This window comes from Amia ocellicauda, chromosome 5, assembly GCF_036373705.1.
Source record: "Amia ocellicauda isolate fAmiCal2 chromosome 5, fAmiCal2.hap1, whole genome shotgun sequence".
NCBI lineage: Eukaryota > Metazoa > Chordata > Actinopteri > Amiiformes > Amiidae > Amia > Amia ocellicauda.
In genome coordinates this window covers 2,753,351-2,773,959 of record NC_089854.1, presented here as the reverse complement: position 1 = coordinate 2,773,959, position 20,609 = coordinate 2,753,351, and the positions used below count along the sequence as shown (strand labels likewise).

At 46.3% G+C, this 20,609-nt stretch overlaps 1 protein-coding gene across 3 annotated transcripts in view; it reads right to left on the bottom strand.

Annotated features, from left to right (window-relative positions):
* The window catches only part of nfasca (neurofascin homolog (chicken) a), an 84,099-nt gene that overhangs the window by 8,027 nt on the left and 55,463 nt on the right, over positions 1-20,609 (bottom strand). For all 3 annotated transcript variants that reach the window (XM_066703218.1, XM_066703217.1, XM_066703219.1), the window contains 7 exons: positions 19,025-19,247; positions 16,906-17,021; positions 16,433-16,643; positions 16,087-16,209; positions 15,402-15,575; positions 3,916-4,047; positions 3,753-3,822 (listed from right to left, as the gene is read on the bottom strand). In XM_066703218.1, the coding sequence (XP_066559315.1) occupies positions 3,753-3,822; positions 3,916-4,047; positions 15,402-15,575; positions 16,087-16,209; positions 16,433-16,643; positions 16,906-17,021; positions 19,025-19,247 (1,049 nt within the window). The remainder of the gene's footprint in view (positions 1-3,752; positions 3,823-3,915; positions 4,048-15,401; positions 15,576-16,086; positions 16,210-16,432; positions 16,644-16,905; positions 17,022-19,024; positions 19,248-20,609) is intronic.

Genomic DNA, 20,609 nt, shown 5'->3' with positions numbered 1-20,609 from the left:
ACAGCATGCCATTCACATACTACGCTGTTCACCTCTGCATGCCGAGTTCTCCTGAGCGGGGTCATATATGCGCATAGCAGGATGTGAAGTTGGGTTCTTTACGCACTCAAGACAGAGTAGGCAAAAACAACTGCCACGGACAACTAGTAGGCAGACGGTCAGATAAATCGCACACAGCAGGGAAAAGCTTTGGTTAGCTGTTATGCTGGGAGGGGCGTCGATTCGGGATACCGTGGTTCCTGGTGAGCAGCGCTCTCTGAATGAAGTGGTTTAGTACAAGCATCTGGCATCCCAAGGACAGACGAGCGGACAAGTGCAGCTCCGGGTTACTGGACACGACAGCAAATCTCCCCCATGCACCCATGCTGTGTTACAAAGTCAGACGCGAAGACGGGCAACAGAGGCCGGCGGGTTAGAGTGACACGGGACAAACCGGGCGACTTACCAACTCGCCCCCGCCCCCCAAACCCCACCCCCACACACCCACCTACACCGGTCCGAGCTTAGTGGAATCAAAAGCATCACAGACACAAACAGGAGGTCTTGAACAGATGGACACATGAGCACAAAAGGACAAACAAACAAACAAACTGTAAAGGAGACGCTTGTTTTAATCGATTAATCTGTACGTGGGTGTGAATTGTTTTTCTTCTTTGTAGCAGTATGAATGTATTAATCACAGGTTTGTTGATTGTAATTTTTCATACATACCGTTTATTATAAGGCAGAGTAGGAACGCGGTTTATCCTAAAACATGCAGGTAAAATAAAAGCCTTCATTATGTATATCCCAAGGCTTTAGATAATTCAACTCAAACATTAACTCCCCCCCCCCCCAAAGGACCTGATTATTGATGCTATATTGTAGCTCAGGGGTTCCTAGACAAACAGGGATCAGTCTGAATTGTTCTATTGTGATCTTCCAATGTTCTGAATATTAAGAAAAAACTATTTAAGAATTAGAAAGGGCTGTTTGTTGGGATTAGTGGGCCATTACTACGTAGATTAAAATGAACTGGTGATGTTAGACTCGGTACATTGTGTTTGAGTGATTCCCCTCCCTTGCTCTCTCTCTGTCTCTTCCTTTGTGTTAAAGCGGACAGGTTTGTGATGAATGAATTCAAGATTAATCGATTAAAACCCCTTGGAGTAAAATAAATGAGATGAAACTCAAGACATGGATGTGCAGCTTTTGGGTTAAAAGACTGCCGAGTGTGGTGGCAATGCTGTTACGTGTTGCTCTTTTCATACCTTTCAAGAGACCTGCATCGGTACAATGGAAAAAGAAAAGAGCAAAATAACAAAAGGAACAAGAGAGGAGAGAGAGAGAAAGGGGGAAGAGATGAAGAAAGTAGAGGAACGATTGAGGAAGCTGTAAGGAGCCTAGAAAAACTAACAGTGTTTTCTGACATTAATGACGGATGCAATGATGGAATGAAACCATTAGGGAAATTAAATATCTTCCTAGCATGAGTTTATCAGTGTTAGCAAGGTCACATGCAAGAAACTATGACTCAGTGATTTCCTCGGTGGATGTACACTCAATAATTAGGGACACAGTACACAATACTTCTCCTGTTAACACAAATTCAGGGTCATTATATAATCTTTGTAAGAATTCAGTTTTAATCGCTGTAGCGTTGCTTGATGCAAAGTTATAGAGGATCTGACAACAATAAGAGGCTCATACTCAAGGTGCAGGGGTGCAGTGTACATTTCAAATACAACAGAGGAAACCGTATTTTTCAATAGCTTTCTCATAACCATGTACATACATATATATACAGCATGTTGTGACACGTTAAAGATATATCTAAAATAAAATGTATATCCAAATGTGTATTCTCTCTGCTCAAAATTCACTCTGTATGAATCCAAGCTATAAGACTGCTGGTCATACCAAGTTTCCTGGGATTGCATGTATTCACTGATTGTCAGGTGAATCTCTAAAGACATGCGCTGTGCAGGTCATGTCAACACACACAGTCGCCAAAAATGCATATTCGGTGTTTTGAAAATATAAATGGAAACGAGAAATACAAAATAAAATTCAAAACACTCAACAGTACAGTGCACTAACAGACGAGACATACTCGTGTGGTGAATGAAAGGGGCTCATTGTAACGGTCTGAAAACAGACCGTGAAAAGGCTCTCGTCTTCCCTCCTCAACTGTCCGTCAGGGGTGTCAATCGCAGCCACTAAGACAAATCTCTTTCTATTTTCCCCACAACCGGGCTGGCCAGCCCAGAGACGGGAGATCCACAGTGCCATCTTTCTTCTCTTGTAGACAAACCGCCGAACACACAGATAACTCGCGGGATTGTGGGTCTTCAGGACCAGGGTTTGCCCTGTGGTGTCTGTAGCACATAGGCCTGGCCTGGGAAAACAGGCCTTGCAGCACATATAGGCCTGCAACATCCATCACCTGCTGAAGACCAGGGATCGATGGCTCTAGTGACTACTTAAGTAACATTTCATTTTATTTCATTTAAACATTAAGATGAAGTCAGGGCAGAAGCATTTGATTACGGTTATACCGATTTATTTTTGTATTGAGTGCCTCAACTAAATCCGATTATAAAATCTGAAAAACAACAACCACCACCAAACACTCAAGGCTGCTGAAAAAAAAAGTTTAAACTACTTCTGTCAAACTAAAACAGTAAAACAAACGAGTCAGTTAAAATGTGCCGACTGAATTTTTTTTTTTTTTTCAAACGATGGCATCTTTACCTCAGATTCTGCCTCCTGGCTTTTCAACCCTAAGGGATATTGGTTTTGTATCCATAGTAATGCCCGTTCTACCTACATAGAAACAAATAAAGCCTGACAAACTATGTGTCCAGGTCACTGTATGCCAGTCTAACATGCTAAATGCCCTGGAGATCAAATCGACATCCCGTGGCCTTGCGTTTGCGCTTGGCACCCCCGATGACCAGTTGGCGTCAGTTCATCTGCACACGTCTGCAGTGCTGCCGTGCATTCTGGGAGACTTCCCTGGACACTGGGCTCCTCTCTTGCCTGGTGACATGAGGCATGCTCTGGACTACAGAAAGGCATTTCCAACACCAAGTACCTGTTCTCATTCCTTACGTGAAAGCAGCCATTTAGGGGGAAAGAGAAGGGACAGTAATGAGCAGAGACTGGGGCGAGGCGGAGGAGAGCACCGCAGGAGAATGCACATCAACGTTCACAGCATTTACGAGCGGCACAGAAACAGATTGGCACTAATTATTTTCACAGGCATTGATAACAGGGTATAGGTTCTGCAATTATTATCATCCTTACAGTGTGGCATTGGGAGGAGTACCTATTGTGCTCCCTGGAAATGGCATGCAGTACCCGGGTGTGGTTACGGTCTTTGAGTCCTCCAGGGACCTCATTCATATTGGCATTGCTTACAACTTTTGCCCAGCAGAATCTGGAATAGGGTCTCATGTTGGCTCTAACACATATGTAAAGGGCAACCACCCTCCTGCCAGCCTGATGCAACTCATGCACGATTGATCAGAGAATTGCAAGTGGCATCATAATTAGCAGCTAACAGGCTTTTGCTTAGGGTACATTGACTTTCTCAAGATGTATTTTATAAATAACTTTTTTCTCTTTGCTATCATGTATTTGACCCTTGGCATCTTCATCTTTTCCACCTTGTCACTGTGTCACTGACATCACTGCGCTCTTGCAGGTCCATCGAGAGGTGATGGGGTGTTTGCGTTTGCCGATAACATCAGCTGTGAGACGAGACTTACCGGTAATCGAATGACCCGTCCTGATCCTTCTGGTCTACGGGATCTAGGGGGAGGTCTTTCTTGTCTCGCACTGAATGGTAACAAAAGACATGTAAATATATCAGAAAAAAAATCTGAAAGGATGCAGAGGTGTGCAATGAAGCAGCAGAGCTGCGGACGGTACCTGGGTACTTGCCCCCGCGGCTCCTCTTTATAAAGCACACGATGAGCAGGATGAGAACCAGTAGAGCGATGGCACACATCAGCCCGATGAACCATCCCTGCGTGGCGATGTCCACCTGGTCCTTGGTGTATGCTGTTTCACAGAGAGGGGGAAAGGTGGAGATAGGGACAAAAATATTCAACAAATTAAATACAGATCCAAGGAGCGCAGGTCTCGTCAAAATCAGAAAGGACCACGGAAACGTCAAAGGTGATGACAACCTAAAAAAAACAATCTCCCTCATGCTTATTTCATCTCGATGTCACTTCTCTGAATATCTGAACAGCCATCATGATGTATTCTTGTTTAGGGGATTCCTTCAGATCTCCTGTATTCCCTATCTCCACATTTTTCCAAGGAGAGGTGCTGTCACAATGCTTAGCATACGTTTGTTAACCCTGGATTGGTGGAGATCTCCCACTTGGCGACACTGATGCCCCATTTACCTTTGCTGGAGACAGACCGCGCACGAACCCTTTCACACAGTCTGGGCATTGAAATACACAGTTTTAACTTTATTCCACAAATCCTGTGCTTCCATACCTGAAAGCATCCAATTTCACTTACTGACTTTAAAATCACAAACATCAAATCTGTGGAGACCAGGAAGAGACTTAGAACCATCACACAACACCTCGATATGTCAAACAAGTCCTCAATATCGTTGTTCTTTGATCACAGTCAATGGCACTGTGAAAATGTCAACATTGCTCAGTGTGAGCAGAGAATAAACCCCATTCTCCTTCTGTAAAAAATACTCTCCATTTTGATCTTGGTACACCCAATCTGTGAAGCTTGCCACAGCACAAAAGTGAACTGAACTTTCTTCACATTTCCAATTAAGCAAGCTTTAACAATACATTACCCACAAGTCACTGCATACTGATAAGAAAGGACAACCACATTCTATAACCCAGACAGGACGCAAGCAAAAACAAAAAAACAAACATGAATACCAGGACTCTGAAGCATAGCAGGGACATGGCTTGACCGATGAAGAAAACTGCAATGCCAATATAAAACCAGCACAGCAGCCGGGCTGAACTTGAACTGATACACTCCCACTACCTTAAAGAAAAAAACCCGAATGGACCTTATGATCAGCACAGGGGGAGAATAATTAAATAAATACATTTGTGAAGTGGGGAAGCCCTTCAACGTGAGCGCAACGGCGGCAGAACTGGCAAGAAAGGCAATTTGAACCACACTGTTCCGGACGTGCGGATAGACTGCAGTTTGAGGATGAGCAGTGGCTGGTGGGAATTGGCCCACCCCACCCACACACTGCAAGCCTGCCTCACCTGCGCTGGTCTCAAAGATGACGACCTTGCTGCTGATGGTGTGGAAGTCCTGCGAGTAAATGCGCAGACTGTACTTGGCCCCCTCGGTCAGCCCCGCCAGCTTGACCGGGGTCTGGTGTTTGGCCAGTACACTTTTCACTGTCCCGTTACCTGGGAGAAAAGAATGGGACGTCAAGGGAACAGAGAAGGTAGCGGAGCTGGGGGATGACTCTAGTGGCCCACCCAGAGGAATGGCCAGTGTTAATGATGTCATCCGGTAAAGAGCGCGGATATCGTGATATTCCACAGGGCATGCACTCGATGACATCATCCTGAAACATGCAGACAGCCAGCTGGTGTCAGTCATCAGCCAATAGTAAAGCTCAGGACACGAAGACGGGCTTCCCAGTTTTTGGAATTTGTCTTGTAATCAAAGTGTTGAAAAGAACATAAATGAACAACCCCCTCAGACTAAATTAGCCATTTTTGGACAGGACATAAATCCTTCAGTCCTTCAGGAGTGTCACAATCTGCAGATCCCCATTGCTGTCCAGACAGTTTACACAGCCCCAGTTTGGTAGGCAGTACAAGATCACTTCAGGATCACAGACTCACTAGGACTGCTTGGAGATGCAGACTAGGATTTTAACACCTCTACTTAAAAGAGAAGAGATTCCTCAAAAGTTGATCACCTCTTCTGTCTATGTTCCAGATGAAAATGATGAGCTGTTGCATGCCTTCACAATTTTATGGTCCCAACCAATAAGCAAGTCCAAAAACTGTGGTGTTGCGGCTGGCTGACATCACCCCGCATCAGACTTGGGATGACGCCACATGTGAAGATCACAGTGACATCATCCTTCCGTCAGACACGGGATGACCTCGGCCCGTTACACCCTTCCGCCACACCTAATGACTCGACTGATGCAAATCAGCCAACATGCAGCATGCAGCGTCCGAGCACCAGAACTAAAGGAAGTCCGCGTCACTCAATCCTCAGGGTGGGTTCCTTCAGACTGAACACTATTGTTCTAACTTCTTGCGGCTCCATCACACTTGAGCTGACATGGAGTAACGATGCTAAAGGCCACTACCACGCAGTACTACGGTACAAGTCTTGTCACAAACACGTGCGATAGACTGCAGTGGTCAAACAAAGAGCACATGGAGGGCCGTGGACAAGTTAATCTCCAAATAGCCGAAATAGACCCTGACAAGGTGTTACAGATGTCAAGAAAAAGTATGCCTGCTGTATTCAAACTGTAAAAAGGGTGGAAGCTTGCAGTATTAGTGTAGGTTAGTTTTAAAATAATGACCAGAACCTAGAGGCTTTCACAATATTTAATGGCATAGTTCTGCTTTGAGAAAGAACTAAATATTTGTCCTTGCGAATGATTATGCGTAAGAACATGAAATCGTTACAGATACGACTTCGTGATTTTGCCTTTTTTCCACTAAAGTTACCCAAGCGGTTAGATCAGTTAAAACGAGTTACGAATGTGAAGATACTCTGGAGAGTCTGCAGCACGCTTCAGCTACCAACACCTCTCTCTCTGCAAACTGTCTCAGGGCCTGAATTTCTGAAGCAACGACCTTGAAAGAAATACATGACACGGAGACCCCTCAGCCGTGGGGAAAAAGACTACACATCAGACTGGGACAGAGAGGCAGCGGTGAAGCAAGCTTTGCTGAACGCTGTTACTCACTTCTGTGCTGCTGTGCCTTGGTTCTGAACAGCCAACAAGCTTTTAGAAAAGTCTAAATGGCACTGCTTTGGCACACGGAGGAGGGAAGAGATATTTTTGCAATCAAGGCATTTAAGCGCAACAGGCAACAGTCTAGATGGCGACAAACTGATGCAGTCTTCGTGTCTGAAGGATAATGTACTGCAAATCTACTGGCAATTGTATTATACTGAAAAGCTGGGGAAAATATATACATTTATCATCTTCCCTTTTTGACCATGTGCTGTCAACAGGCAGCGCTTGTCCAGGACAAGGGTTTTCTTTTAAGGGTGCAAATGAATATATATAAATAGGGCTCTGGACTGAGTGGAGGGTTGTGGGTTCAATCCACTGCTGTGTCCTTGAGCAAGGGTCTCTATCTAGATTGCTCCAGTAAAACCCCAGCGGTATAAATGGGTAATTGAAAAGTAAACAATAATGTGATGTATTGTAGCAATTGTAAGTCGTCCTGGACTGCTAAAAAATACACTAATAATTTGGCAGGTAGAGACTGTGCTGCAGCTCTCAACACTGACACAAACTGTTCTCAGAGAAAACAGATCGGTGCCGTGCAGCTCCCAGCCTTTTGGTTTGAAGATACTCTAATAAAAAAAAGAGAGAAAACTAGAAATATCACATTTAGCGCTTCACAGAGCATGTCTGGATCCTTTTCCGTGCAGCTCAGTTGAGTGACAGGTACGGCGCTGCGGAGATCCGCCGGGCACAGCCTCAGTCTCCGCCTCCTCTGCCTGTCCCCCCCACGCCCCCCCAGGAAACTGTCAGGGCTGTTCAGGAACCAAAGCGCAATCACTGAAACATCTTGCAAAGTGACTGCGGGCAGAATCCTGAGAACTCACTGGACCGAATTTCAGAGATGCGGTTACTTTTCTCTCTTGGTCTCCTGTTTGGAAATGTGCTGCTTACAGCTATAAAAAATACATTGGAGAGAAATGGAGACAATGTTGTTTTTTCCCCCTATGTGCAATGAAGGAAAGATTCAATACAAAGCCCGGGATCGAATTCAAGTTCTTGGATCAATATCAATGTTTTTGTGCTAGTTTTCTTTGTTCAGATTGGTTTCCAAACAGTGCAACCAAGCAATGTAATGAGGCTCTTATGAACAAATAGGAAATGAAGAAAGACTTGAAAGCATCACTAAGTTATTAAACACACTTATTGGATGGCTCTCTCTGATATCCTTTTTTCTGCATTTTGTTAGCAATTATAATCAATTGACCGGTTTGGATCACCGTGACAGCTCCCAGTCCAGTGCCCCCACCCAGTGAAAAGTCCAGTGCCCCCACCCCCACCCTAGGCCCTCAGTGCAGGGAATCTCCCGATGGTGCTTACTGTCAACAAACTCAATGACAAACTGGCTCCTGTCGGGAGGGAAGTTGTGCTTCCAGCTGACGTTAGCATAGTTACTGTTAGGATCGACCGTCACGTTCCAGATCTCTCTGCCAGGAGGTGCTACACAGAACAGGTTAGAGAGGGTGGGCTATTACAACAGACAAGCGAATGGCCTGCACACACACACACAAACATGCATACACACACTTCCAAAGAAGACTCATACAAACACCCTTCTATACTGTCACACACTTTCTAGTTTCCTTGTTTTTTTTTTTTACTGCCAGCATTAGTTGGAAATGACAGAATATGTCACTTCCACCTGTGATATTAAAGCAACAATAACACTCTACATGCATATCGTCTTTCATAAAACTGTCCTCTATAGGTGGCAGTAGCTATGGGAACATCCTGAGTGGACCCTAGTGTTTTGTACTCCAATCACACAATTGCCTGTGACAACACCTTGCCACCTTTTACCACACATTCAGTTCACAACGTACACAGCAGACATGCAATAAAAACTATAATAGCTGCATTCGGCCGAACCTGTAGCTGTGCCGAATAAACGAGCACAGCTCAAAGACCAAGGTGCCGGATCAAAGACCGCTGGCGTAGACTGCATCCAAAATGGCCCACAAATGCCAAGGTAACTGGCTCTGTGGTGTTTAAAGAATACCTCCTGGTTGAGAGAGAAGGTGCCAGACACTTCTCAGTGAAACACCACAACGGTACATTATATCAACTGCCCCACAGGGACTGCGATGCCATGTATTAGGGCAGTACTGCCAGGCCCCGGCCAGACAACATTACACAGACTCCAGCAGGAACCCAAACAGTGAGAGGAAAGGCATGAAGTACCCAACACGGTCAGATCAGGTGAGGGCTGATATACAATAGGCGCAGATGTTGTTGTGGTGGTGGTGGTGGTTGTGGTTGTAGTAGTAGTAGTAGTAGTAGTAGAAGGAGTTGTGGCGATTGTGGTGACTGTAGTCGGAGTAGGAGTAGGAGTTGGAGGAGGAGGAGGGGTGGAGTCGGTGGTAGGCACCAATATCTCGGTGGACTGAGGCGGGGGAACAGCTACAGGGGAGGGGAGAGAACACAACATTAACAAGGAGAACAGGGAACAATAAACAACAACACAAAACAACCCAGCAAACAACATGGATGATCCAGACTAGGAACTGGAACAGGTCTGGGTGGCGTGCCCTGGAGGATCCCCCCCCCCTCTGTACAGAGCACTGCAGGCTTTGCGATGCAAGGTGAGGATTAAATAGATGCATCAGGAAGGGCACCTCCTGAGAAAAGGGTTCTTGAATCTTCATCAATGCATTTCTGAGTCGGCTTGTTGGTTTATTTTCCAGAGCTGCTGGCATGCGAGTTACCACCCACGGGACAGAGACTAAGTAAGAAACTCCACTTACATCAAGCAGAGCAGGGATGGGCTGTATGGCAATGTTGTCTCCTGATTATCTGGGTACTCTATGCAAGTAAACGAAATCTGGGTAAATATGCATTTACAGGAAAGCGGAATCAAAATAACACAGGGATACACAGCTGACGTGCTGTTTGTTCTATCTACAGGAGACCCTGCAGGTCTTAAAAGCTTACCTGGATCAAACTGCAGAGCAATGGGTGTCTTATTCTATTCCCTGATTGAACAGGAGTGATTTAAAGGAGGAGAGATGGGGGAGAGGGAGAGAGAGAGATGGAAAGGGAGGGAGGGGGAGAGAAAGAGATGGAGGGGGAGAGAGAGAGAGAGATGGAGGGGGAAAGAAGGAGAGAGGGAGAAGCTCACTCTCTGCACTGCAGACAGCTGTTTACAGGCAAAGTCAGGCAGCTTCTCTATCAATTTATGAGTGATGATATGATCGTCTCTCTTCCCAGAATTCACCTCAGCAACGGATGGCAACCACAGCCAGCATCCACTGTGTCCAATTGGAGATTTGAGCATGCATTCGAAACCAGTGATGGGGAATCTGACGCGAAATACAGAATCCACATGTACCCTTGTTTAGTTCTTTTGCCAAAGGGTTTTAGGCAGGGATAGGCCGATACCACCAGACTAGTCTGACGCCCCTGAGCTGGACCAGAAACCACAATGATGAAACTCCCATTTCTCCTTTGACATGCATGTGTTCAGGGGCAGCTTAATGCCATGGCAGCAGGGATGTGTCAGTCACTCGTAGCCTAGACATACATGACCACCGATACAGATTTATACATCAATATCAAAAACCCAAACAGATCTCTGCATCTGCTGCCATCCAGAAGACCACACTGTCCTTTAAGACCTTTAAAGTCATGCAGAATCCTCCCCAGCTTTATTGCACGTGGCCACAGGTCCCAACTGTTCATGCAGCACTACTGCCCCCCAGTGGTCACATTGTAATCCACACCTATTTCTCACTGAGGTTGATCAGTTTATTTGTGGCACATATACATATAGACACACACACACATATATACACATATACATATAGACACACACACACATATATACACATATATATATATATATATATATATATATATATATATATATATATATATATATATATATATGTGTGTGTGTGTGTGTCTATATGTATATGTTATTATCATCATTATGTTTAACGTAAAGGCTGCACAATCAATTCAGTCAATAACCTGGGAATTTCCTGCATTAATTCTTGCAGGAATTATTCCATAAATCCGGGCTGTGTAAAGCACAGGGAGCACCGTGCATGATTTTCCACTTCTCTTAACTGAAAATAAGACGACCACTCATGCAGAGGGACTGGCGTCTTCCTGGACCGTTTCTTGAATCTAATGGCAACTTTCCAATCATGCAGTGCAGCGGGGGCAAGAAGCTCGATCGGCACCATTCGCGTTCATGCCGTCCATCGCCAAGACCCAAGCAAAGCAAATAGAAGAAGCTGGGAAACGAGACTCGACTTCTCAAGACGAGGCCAGTGAAACGACCGGACTCGGCTGCCACCTCATCCTCAGAGCAATGCCAAAGCGACGAGCCTTTGCACCCCATCGCAGCCACCCCAGCCCACTCGCCATGCCCTCCTTCAGCATTGACCACCAACCACTGCATGTCTTGGAAAGCACACTGCACAGGAAATCCCACGGGGTTTAAACACAGCCCTGCCTGACACTAGCTGGAAGTCTAGGCCATTTCAGAAGATTAATTGTCCTAAACTCAGGAGTGCTCCCTCACTCTCAAAAACTCCCTCTCTGCCCCCCCATCGCTACCCCACCAGACTTAAAACCACTCTAACTCTGCCCATGGTTAATGGATTATGCCTGATTGAGTATAACAGGGCAGAAAGATGACTTGTGTCAGAAACGCTGCCTTTCAGCATCAAGGGAAGACAGCACTGCGAGCCAGGCAGGTGGTAGTGAGTGGAGTGGAATAGCCACAGGCCTGCAATGTGACAGGCAAGGCAAAGCAATGCGAGATGACAAGGACAGCTCAGAATATCAACTAACATGGCAGTCTCTCTCATTGCAATCAGAGGGGGGAATGTATATCCTTCGATCTATCTATCCATCATCTCTCTCTCTCTCTAGATATTACAACACATAGGTTACAGATATACTTTTACAATCCTATATGCACAATATTATGACCTGAATCCCTGTTGATCAAGCAATATAAGAGAAGTGAAATCAGTGAGTGACCCCACATATCTGGAGAACAGCAACGGTCATGTTTTAGTGCAGACAGCTGTGTAATGTGACCCACAGGATTAGGGCTCTGAAGGTGGTATGTGACTATCCTGCCCTCTGCAGCATGGATCTCCTGTCTTGCACTAGGAAACACCCGTGCACACAACCCCTCGGTGTCACTCCTCTCAGATAAACTCACACTGTGGCACGTTTTCTCCTTCACCTCATAGCGGGGTGTGCTCGCTGCATTATTTGTATTCCAGGCAGATCGTGCACCGCCTCGCAGAGTAGTGCCCCGTGAGAAAGGGTTAGTAACCAGCCAGGTATCCACCCACACAAAGGTCATCGCCTCCCCACCCCAGCCCACCCCCGCCTCCAGAGTGCGTCGACTGAGCTGCGTGTCTCGGTGCGAAGGAAAGTAGCCATGCTGAGACAAAGGCGACGGAGCAGGCAAGACATGCCGTCAGGGATTGGAGATCGTAGACAAAGAGTCCAAAATGCAGATAGAAAAATCAATGCCAGCTTGTAAACACTAGCGTTCGGTTCTTTCCAGCACCTAGATAATCCTATACAAGATGCTCAATAATGGATTTTCACTAAATACCAGCCCGAAGGTTGTAGAGACCGCCTAGGCACTGGTTTAAAAAAATTCTCCCAATAAATCTTTTACAGGAGAATGGTCTGCAATGATTAATGCCCCAAGTGCAACTGTTGTTTAAGATGAAGCACTCCCTTGGAGACCATCTTCCTTGATGTTATGGCACAACTCATGCCAAACACCAGCCCTGGCCTCACTAATGTTAACACTTTCAATAATATATTAATCACCACGACGCTGTACGTCTCTTCTGGTTGGTAAAGCAGCTCTTTCAGGAACTGTAAAGACGTGCAAGCACTTCATTTCTCTTGTTAGCTTTGTGAAAAGACTAAAACCAACCAAGAGCAGTGCAGTAGTGTGTGACTAAAAGAAGAAGGCTCTTAGGTTTATATCGATCAGTTTTCATACACCTCAATATGGCAATGCTTCCCAACCAGAGCGCCAACCCCCATGTGAACTAAAATAAATAAATACAAAAACAAATTTATCATGCCTTGGTGTCCCTCAATGACTCAAAATAGCAGCCAATAATCAACCTACATGCAACTTTCAGACCATTACCTTAATGAAAGCCTAACTTTACAGGGACTCTAACCCTGACCCCAGCCCTGACAAAACCATAACCCTCATTTCACCACTTACCCTCATTCAAAAGCAAAATGTTGCTAAATTACTCAAACTAATGCTCACTAAATAACTTCTATGTAATGTTGAGACCCTTACTACTGTCAACAGTATCCGTAATTAAAACTCATAGCTCAAGGAAATGTTCCAATTTGGGGTTTTCAATTTGTTTTCGGCTCAGAAAGGAGAGACTTTTCACGATAAATTATGGTTTTACGACAGTAAATTACCTGCCCCATTTTTGGCCCTGAGAACAGCCTGAAACCCAACCTTAGCCAACACCAAAATTGCAAACTAGACTTGTAAAATGTAAGGTTAGGTACAAGAAGCTTGAAAAGGTTGGGAAACACTGCTATATGGGTTTAAAAATCAAGAGTAATTTTGCTGAAAGTGCTGACGGTCTTCTCAAATGAAAATGTAAAAATGTCATCGACAGTAACTGAAGCGATTTCCATCCCTGAGGGCACACATATACAGACAGACAGACAGACAGACAGACAGACAGACAGGAAGAGATCCAGAAGACAGACAGGCCCGTGGACCTGTCCTGAGTCTGACAGGACATTTGCTAGACCACCACAGGAGTGCATTGATTACATAGACAACAACTTAATAACCAACACTGTTGAGAATTCCACCTGCGGCCCGCTACAAGGTTTCAGCGTAACAGGGTCACACCGTTGTGATCCGTCTGATTGTGCTTATTGTGTGTGCGACATGAAAGGGGAAACTGCTACTCCACCGTGGTTGCAAATGTGAGAAGATGCACTATGCTTTCAGAAGTGGCCTGCTCATTTGCTTGGATGGTTACAATTCACATTTAGCCTACCATTGCAAACTTTGCAACTTAAGTCCCTGTATGGGTTTTGTATTCATCTATAGTCGGGTCCTCTTCCACAGAAAGAAAAGGAACAGGGGAACAAATAAGTGCACAGGGTAATTCAGAAATGGTCCGTCTGGATGTTAGGCTCTGATCAACAGAGACAAGAGCTGTCTGTGAATCATTGCACTCTGGAGAATGGTCCCAAAGGGGATGCAGGTTTTCACAAGGGCTGCACCTCCGACCCGCCACCCGTGCCCCGCCACAGGGACGGGCACATGGGACAGACAGACAGGCTGCCCATTCCCCGTTACCGACTCCTGCCTGGACTGTACCTGTGCTGGCCATTTCTTCTGTCAACACCACAAGATGGAAGAGAGGAAGGAGACAGGAGAAAAAGAGAAGATGAGAAAAAAAGGAGACAGACCAAAAGTCAAGCAGGCTGAGAAAGGAAAGAGAAAGAGAGAGAGAGAGAGAGAGAAAGGGAAACAGAGAGAGAGACAGTGAGTTAAACAGAGTAGGGGATCTCCCAGGCTGACATGGAGACAGAAATTGTTTTCACACCAGAAACACAGCTCACACAGACACACAGCTCCTACACTATGACTCACTATCACGTGGAGGCAATAAATCAGCATTGGTCTGTTTCAGAACGTCTCTCAGTTTCTGCCAAGAGATAATATCTCCTCACACTGTCTGTAACAGTACCCATTATACGAAGGCTCTGAGAGCCTTTCAAAACTGTGCCTATGCTGACTCATTTGACATTTCAGACAGACCTACTTCTCCTTCACATTTTATACCTTTACTTCAGAGACTCTGCAAACACCATGTTTGACTGACGATTGAAACAGGCTGTGAAGGTGAGCAAACAGTCTTACCGAGCGGTTCTTCTTAGGTATAATTTGAAATTTACATAAATCACAAAGAAGAAAGCCGTCATCATTTTGTAGAAAACTTACTTGCCATCCGCCTGCTCAATCCTAAATCAGAACCTCCCCTAGAGCGTCTCTATTAAACTGGAGATGATAGCATGATTACATGACAAGGCCACATACTGAAGATGAAGAAAACAAAATCCTGGTGGTAGAAAATGATAAGGAAGCTCTCAGCTCAGCCAGCTCCTAAAACGGAGATGTCCACTTGCACTCCTGAGAGACTCATGGGACACTTGACACGACAATCGTGCTGTCGTTTTGCTCTTCTAAGGGTTCAGTAGCAGTGATGGTTGGTGTAGATACGGACACAGTCCCTGAGGTCTACCACTGGTACTGTCTAACCTCCCTAGGAAGCTCAGGAAAATACACAGAATCGACACCGCTCAAGGCTGCAGCTTCCACAGGCCCGGGAGTCTGCATCTCCCGGCAGCGACGAGGCCTGCCTGCGCTTACCTTCGTTAGCAAAATGCGGGGACTCCTCTGTGATCACCTCCCCAGACCCGACCTGAGTCCTGGCGCTCAGGAAGAATTTGTAGCGGGTGTAGCGGTCTGGTCGGCGCAGAGAGAAGTTGGTGATGTTGGGGGGGAAGTTCTCCACCTGCATGCGGCCCAACCGAGTGCCGTTCACTAGGATGACAAGGGAAGCGCGGGGGGACGGGTTAGATTGGGGCAATCTTACCACAATGGAAAGTATACACACACTCCCACTCTCGCCCACCCAGCATGCATTCTCCGTAGCGGTGGAGAAATTAGGCCTCGCTCGGCAGCCTGTCGGGCCCCTCGTTCCGCCCGAGCTCGGGATTACCGTAATCGCTCCATTGAGGAGGGATTCTAATAATTACATTCTAAATTTAGACCATTTCATTTAATTGTCTTAGGTAAACGATTTAAAAAATGTGCAATTAAGAAAATCAACCGTCTGATTTAGAGCTCAGCTTGACGGAATGACCCAGGAGTAGGTCAGACGCACAATAGATTTTGGGTTCTAGGGTGTCCCATCGCGGACAGATTTCGCTCTTCCTTCCCTCAGTAAAGTTACGCAGTCAGCTCGCTGCAGCAAAGAGATAATGCACGGGAGGCCGCTGCCCAGCATTCATCAAAGAAGCTGTGGCAGAGACGGCAGCAGCTGTTGCCTCACCTGTCTGGTACTTCAGCGTGTATCCCGTCAGGATGCCATTGGGCTCGGCAGGCTTCTCCCAGTCCAGGTAGATGGTATCCATATGTCTTTGCTGGATACGCAAGTGTTTTGGGGCCACCGGTGCTGCAACAAGCAAACAAGAGGACAGATCAGTCCGTGGAACAGGTAATCTACCGCACACATATTTCTTGTGTGTCTATCCGTCATCTGTAGCGTACACGCCCCAGACGCACACCTCTGAGCGTCTGACCCGCACATCTCAGCAGGGACACTGGCCAGGGTGAAGCGGGGGGCTTTGGGTAATCGGGTTTTCAAAGTGTAGGAGGGTCAGGTCACTGGGCCTTACCTCCCTCTTTGGTGGTGAACTCTACCACATTGCTCTGCGGACCTTCAAAGCGGTTGTTGGTCACCACCATGTACATCTTGTAGTTGCTGTAGGGGATGAGGTTGGGCAGATAGCCACTGGGTCGCGAACTGGTGGTGTAGAAGCCCTTGGTCTTCTTCTCCCGGTTGACGTTCAGGGACTTCAGCACACTGCTCTCCCGCCAGTAATACACCTGCAAGCAGACAGCACGGCCCCCGCCACACCACACACGTTAGACACACCTCCCATACCCCCATCCACAATCAGCATATCCTCAGTCACATAGTCCAGGTGAGATGCTGGCCCACAATGATATTGCCATCGCCCAAAAGCTGTGAATCTGATGAGCTACATGTTATTGCAAGAGTGAAATTAGAGGACCCTGAAGTAGGCAATATATATATGTTAATCTGTTAGGAAAGGCTTTGAGAGAGAGAGAGAGAGAATGGACTGACCCTGTATTCCTTCAGCTCTCCCTGTATGGTGCTGTAAGGCACCAGGTTCCAGTGAACTAGGACACGTTTGTCCTCTATTTTTGTGATCCGCAGGTTGGTAGGGGCAGACAGAGGACCTGGAGAAGAGCCAAGAGACACCAGGGTTACAATATCTAACCAAAAAATGGGCAAGCTAAACCCAGCCAAGCCATGAACTCAGGCTGTAGGCTGGGATCTATCCGCAACACCCACACACTACCTCATAGACTGTTTGCTCCTTCCAGTAAATCTGTTTGTCTGTAAGACTGACTGGAAGTCCTAGCCAAGTCATATCAACAAACAAATATGGAGAAAAGTTATTCGGACACTAGACACCCGACTTATGAAAGTCTTTATAAATTAAACAAACACCACTTGGTAAGCCGATATGCAGAGAACACAAAAATACAATATAGTCGATCAAGTAAAAAAAATAAAAAATAAACAATATGTATAAATGTAGATGTATATATACAGTGAGGGGAAAACAGTATTTGATCCCCTGCTGATTTTGTACGTTTGCTCACTGACAAAGAAATGATCAGTCTATAATTTTAATGGCAGGTGCATTTTAACAGTGAGAGACAGAATAACAACAAACAAATCCAGAAAAACGCATTTCAAAAAAGTTATAAATTGATTTGCATGTTAATGAGGGAAATAAGTATTTGATCCCCTATCAATCAGCAAGATTTCTGGCTCCCAGGTGTCTTTTATACAGGTAACGAGCTGAGATTAGGAGCACTCTCTTAAAGGGAGTGCTCCTAATCTCAGCTCGTTACCTGTATAAAATACACCTGTCCACAGAAGCAATCGATCAATCAGATTCCAAACTCTCCACCATGGCCAAGACCAAAGAGCTGTCCAGGGATGTCAGGGACAAGATTGTAGACCTACACAAGGCTGAAATGGGCTACAAGACCATCACCAAGCAGCTTGGTGAGAAGGTGACAACAGTTGGTGCGATTATTCGCAAATGGAAGAAACACAAAATAACTGTCAGTCTCCCTCGGTCTGGGGCTCCATGCAAGATCTCACCTCGTGGAGTTTCAATGATCATGAGAACGGTGAGGAATCAGCCCAGAACTACACGGGAGGATCTTGTTAGTGATCTCAAGGCAGCTGGGACCATAGTCACCAAGAAAACAATTGGTAACACACTACGCCGTGAAGGACTGAAATCCTGCAGCGCCTGCAAGGTCCCCCTGCTCAAGAAAGCACATGTACAGGCCCATCTGAAGTTTGCCAATGAACATCTGAATGATTCAGAGGAGAACTGGGTGAAAGTGTTGTGGTCAGATGAGACCAAAATCGAGCTCTTTGGCATGGAAACATTATGCTTTGGGGGTGTTTTTCTGCTAAGGGGACAGGACAACTGCACCGCATCAAAGGGACGATGGATGGGGCCATGTACTGTCAAATCTTGGGTGAGAACCTCCTTCCCTCAGCCAGGGCATTGAAAATGGGTCGTGGATGGGTATTCCAGCATGACAATGACCCAAAACACACAGCCAAGGCAACAAAGCAGTGGCTCAAGAAGAAGCACATTAAGGTCCTGGAGTGGCCTAGCCAGTCTCCAGACCTTAATCCCATAGAAAATCTGTGGAGGGAGCTGAAGGTTCGAGTTGCCAAACGTCAGCCTGGAAACCTTAATGACTTGGAGAGAATCTGCAAAGAGGAGTGGGACAAAATCCCTCCTGAGATGTGTGCAAACCTGGTGGCCAACTACAAGAAACGTCTGACCTCTGTGATTGCCAACAAGGGTTTTGCCACCAAGTACTAAGTCGAAGGGGTCAAATTCTTATTTCCCTCATTAACATGCAAATCAATTTATAACTTTTTTTAAATGCATTTTTCTGGATTTTTTTGTTGTTATTCTGTCTCTCACTGTTAAAATATACCTACCATTAAAATTATAGACTGATCATTTCTTTGTCAGTGGGCAAACGTACAAAATCAGCAGGGGATCAAATACTTTTTTCCCCTCACTGTATATAACAAACTCTCATCCATCTTTCCTCTGCTGTCTGCTGATGGACAGTGTTGTGGATTGGTGTTTTTGGTGCCGGCGGCATAAAGGCCATGCGCAGGTGGGACTCACGGTCTTCCCCCGAGTACCCGATGACGACATGGGACTCGGGCCCCGCGCCGAAGTCGTTCACAGCCTGCACCTTGATCTCGTAGGGTGTGTACGTGTCGGTGTCATAGATGATGTGCTTCAGCCACTTGGTTGTGGTGTTCTTCCACTCCTCGCGGGAGTCCCGGCGCCGCCACCACACCACGTAGCGCAGGTTGGGGCCATTCCTGTCGGTGTCCGGCAAGGGCTGCGCAGCACAGCGGGACACAAAGACAAATTTGTTTTTTTGATTGTTCAGTCTGTGGTCTTGCATATAGTCCTATACACTGCTCAAAAAAATGAAGGGAACACTTAAATCACACATCGGATCTCGATGAACGAAATGTATTGAAGATCAAAATCTTTACTGTACATTGTGTAATTCGTTGAGAAAAAAATGACATAACAATGGTTGACGGAAACCAAAATCACTAACCGATTGAGGGCTGGATTCAAACTCGCATCGAAAATCAAAGTAAACAATTGAAATCACAGGCTGTTACAACTTGCGTGAATTTCTTCACGGCAACTCATAATGTGACTCAGTAGTGTGTATGGCCCCCACGTGCCTGTATGCACTCCCGACAACGTCTGGGCATGCTCCTGATCAGACGGCAGATGGTGTCCTGGGGGATCTCCTCCCAGACCTGGATCAGGACATCAGTGAGCTCCTGGACAGTCTGTGGTGCTACTTGGCGACGTTGGATGCACTGATACATAACATCCCAAAGGTTCTCAATTGGATTCAGGTCTGGGGAACATGAGCGCCAGTCAATGGCATCAATGCCTTCATCATCCAGGAACTACCTACACACTCGGACCACATGAGACCAGGCATTGTTCTGCACCAGGAGGAATCCAGGGCCCACTGCACCAGCGTAAGGTCTGATGATGGGTCTGAGGATTGCATCCTGGTACCTAACAGCAGTCAGGGTACCGTTGGCTAGCACGTGGAAGTCTGTGTGACCCTCCAAGGATATGCCTCCAAAGACCATCACTGACCCACTGCCAAACCGGTCATGCTGGATGATGTTGCGGGCAGCATAACGTTCACCATGGCGTCTCCAGACTCTTTCACATCTTTTCACATGTGCTCAGTGTGAACCTGCTCGCATCTGTGAAGAGAACGGGGCACCAATGGCGGACCTGCCAATTCTGGTGTTCTCTGGTGAATGCCAATTGAGCTGCATGGTGCTGGGCTGTGAGCACAGGTCTCACTAGAGGACGTCGGGCCCTCATGCCACCCTCATGGAGTCTGTTTCTGACAGTTTCCGACAGGTCATTTTGTAGGGCTCTGGCAGTGCTCCTTCTGTTCCTCCTCGCACAAAGGAGCAGATACCGGTCCTGCTGCTGGGTTGATGCCCTTCTACGGCCCCGTCCAGCTCTCCTCATGTAACGGCGCATCTCTTGGTATCTCCTCCATGCTCTTGAGACTGTACTGGGAGACAGCAAACCTTCTTGCGACGGCACGTATGGATGTGTCATCCTGGAGGAGCTGGACTACCTGTGCAAACTGAATGGGCTGCAGGTACTGCCTCATGCTACCAGTAGTGACAAGGACACTATCAAA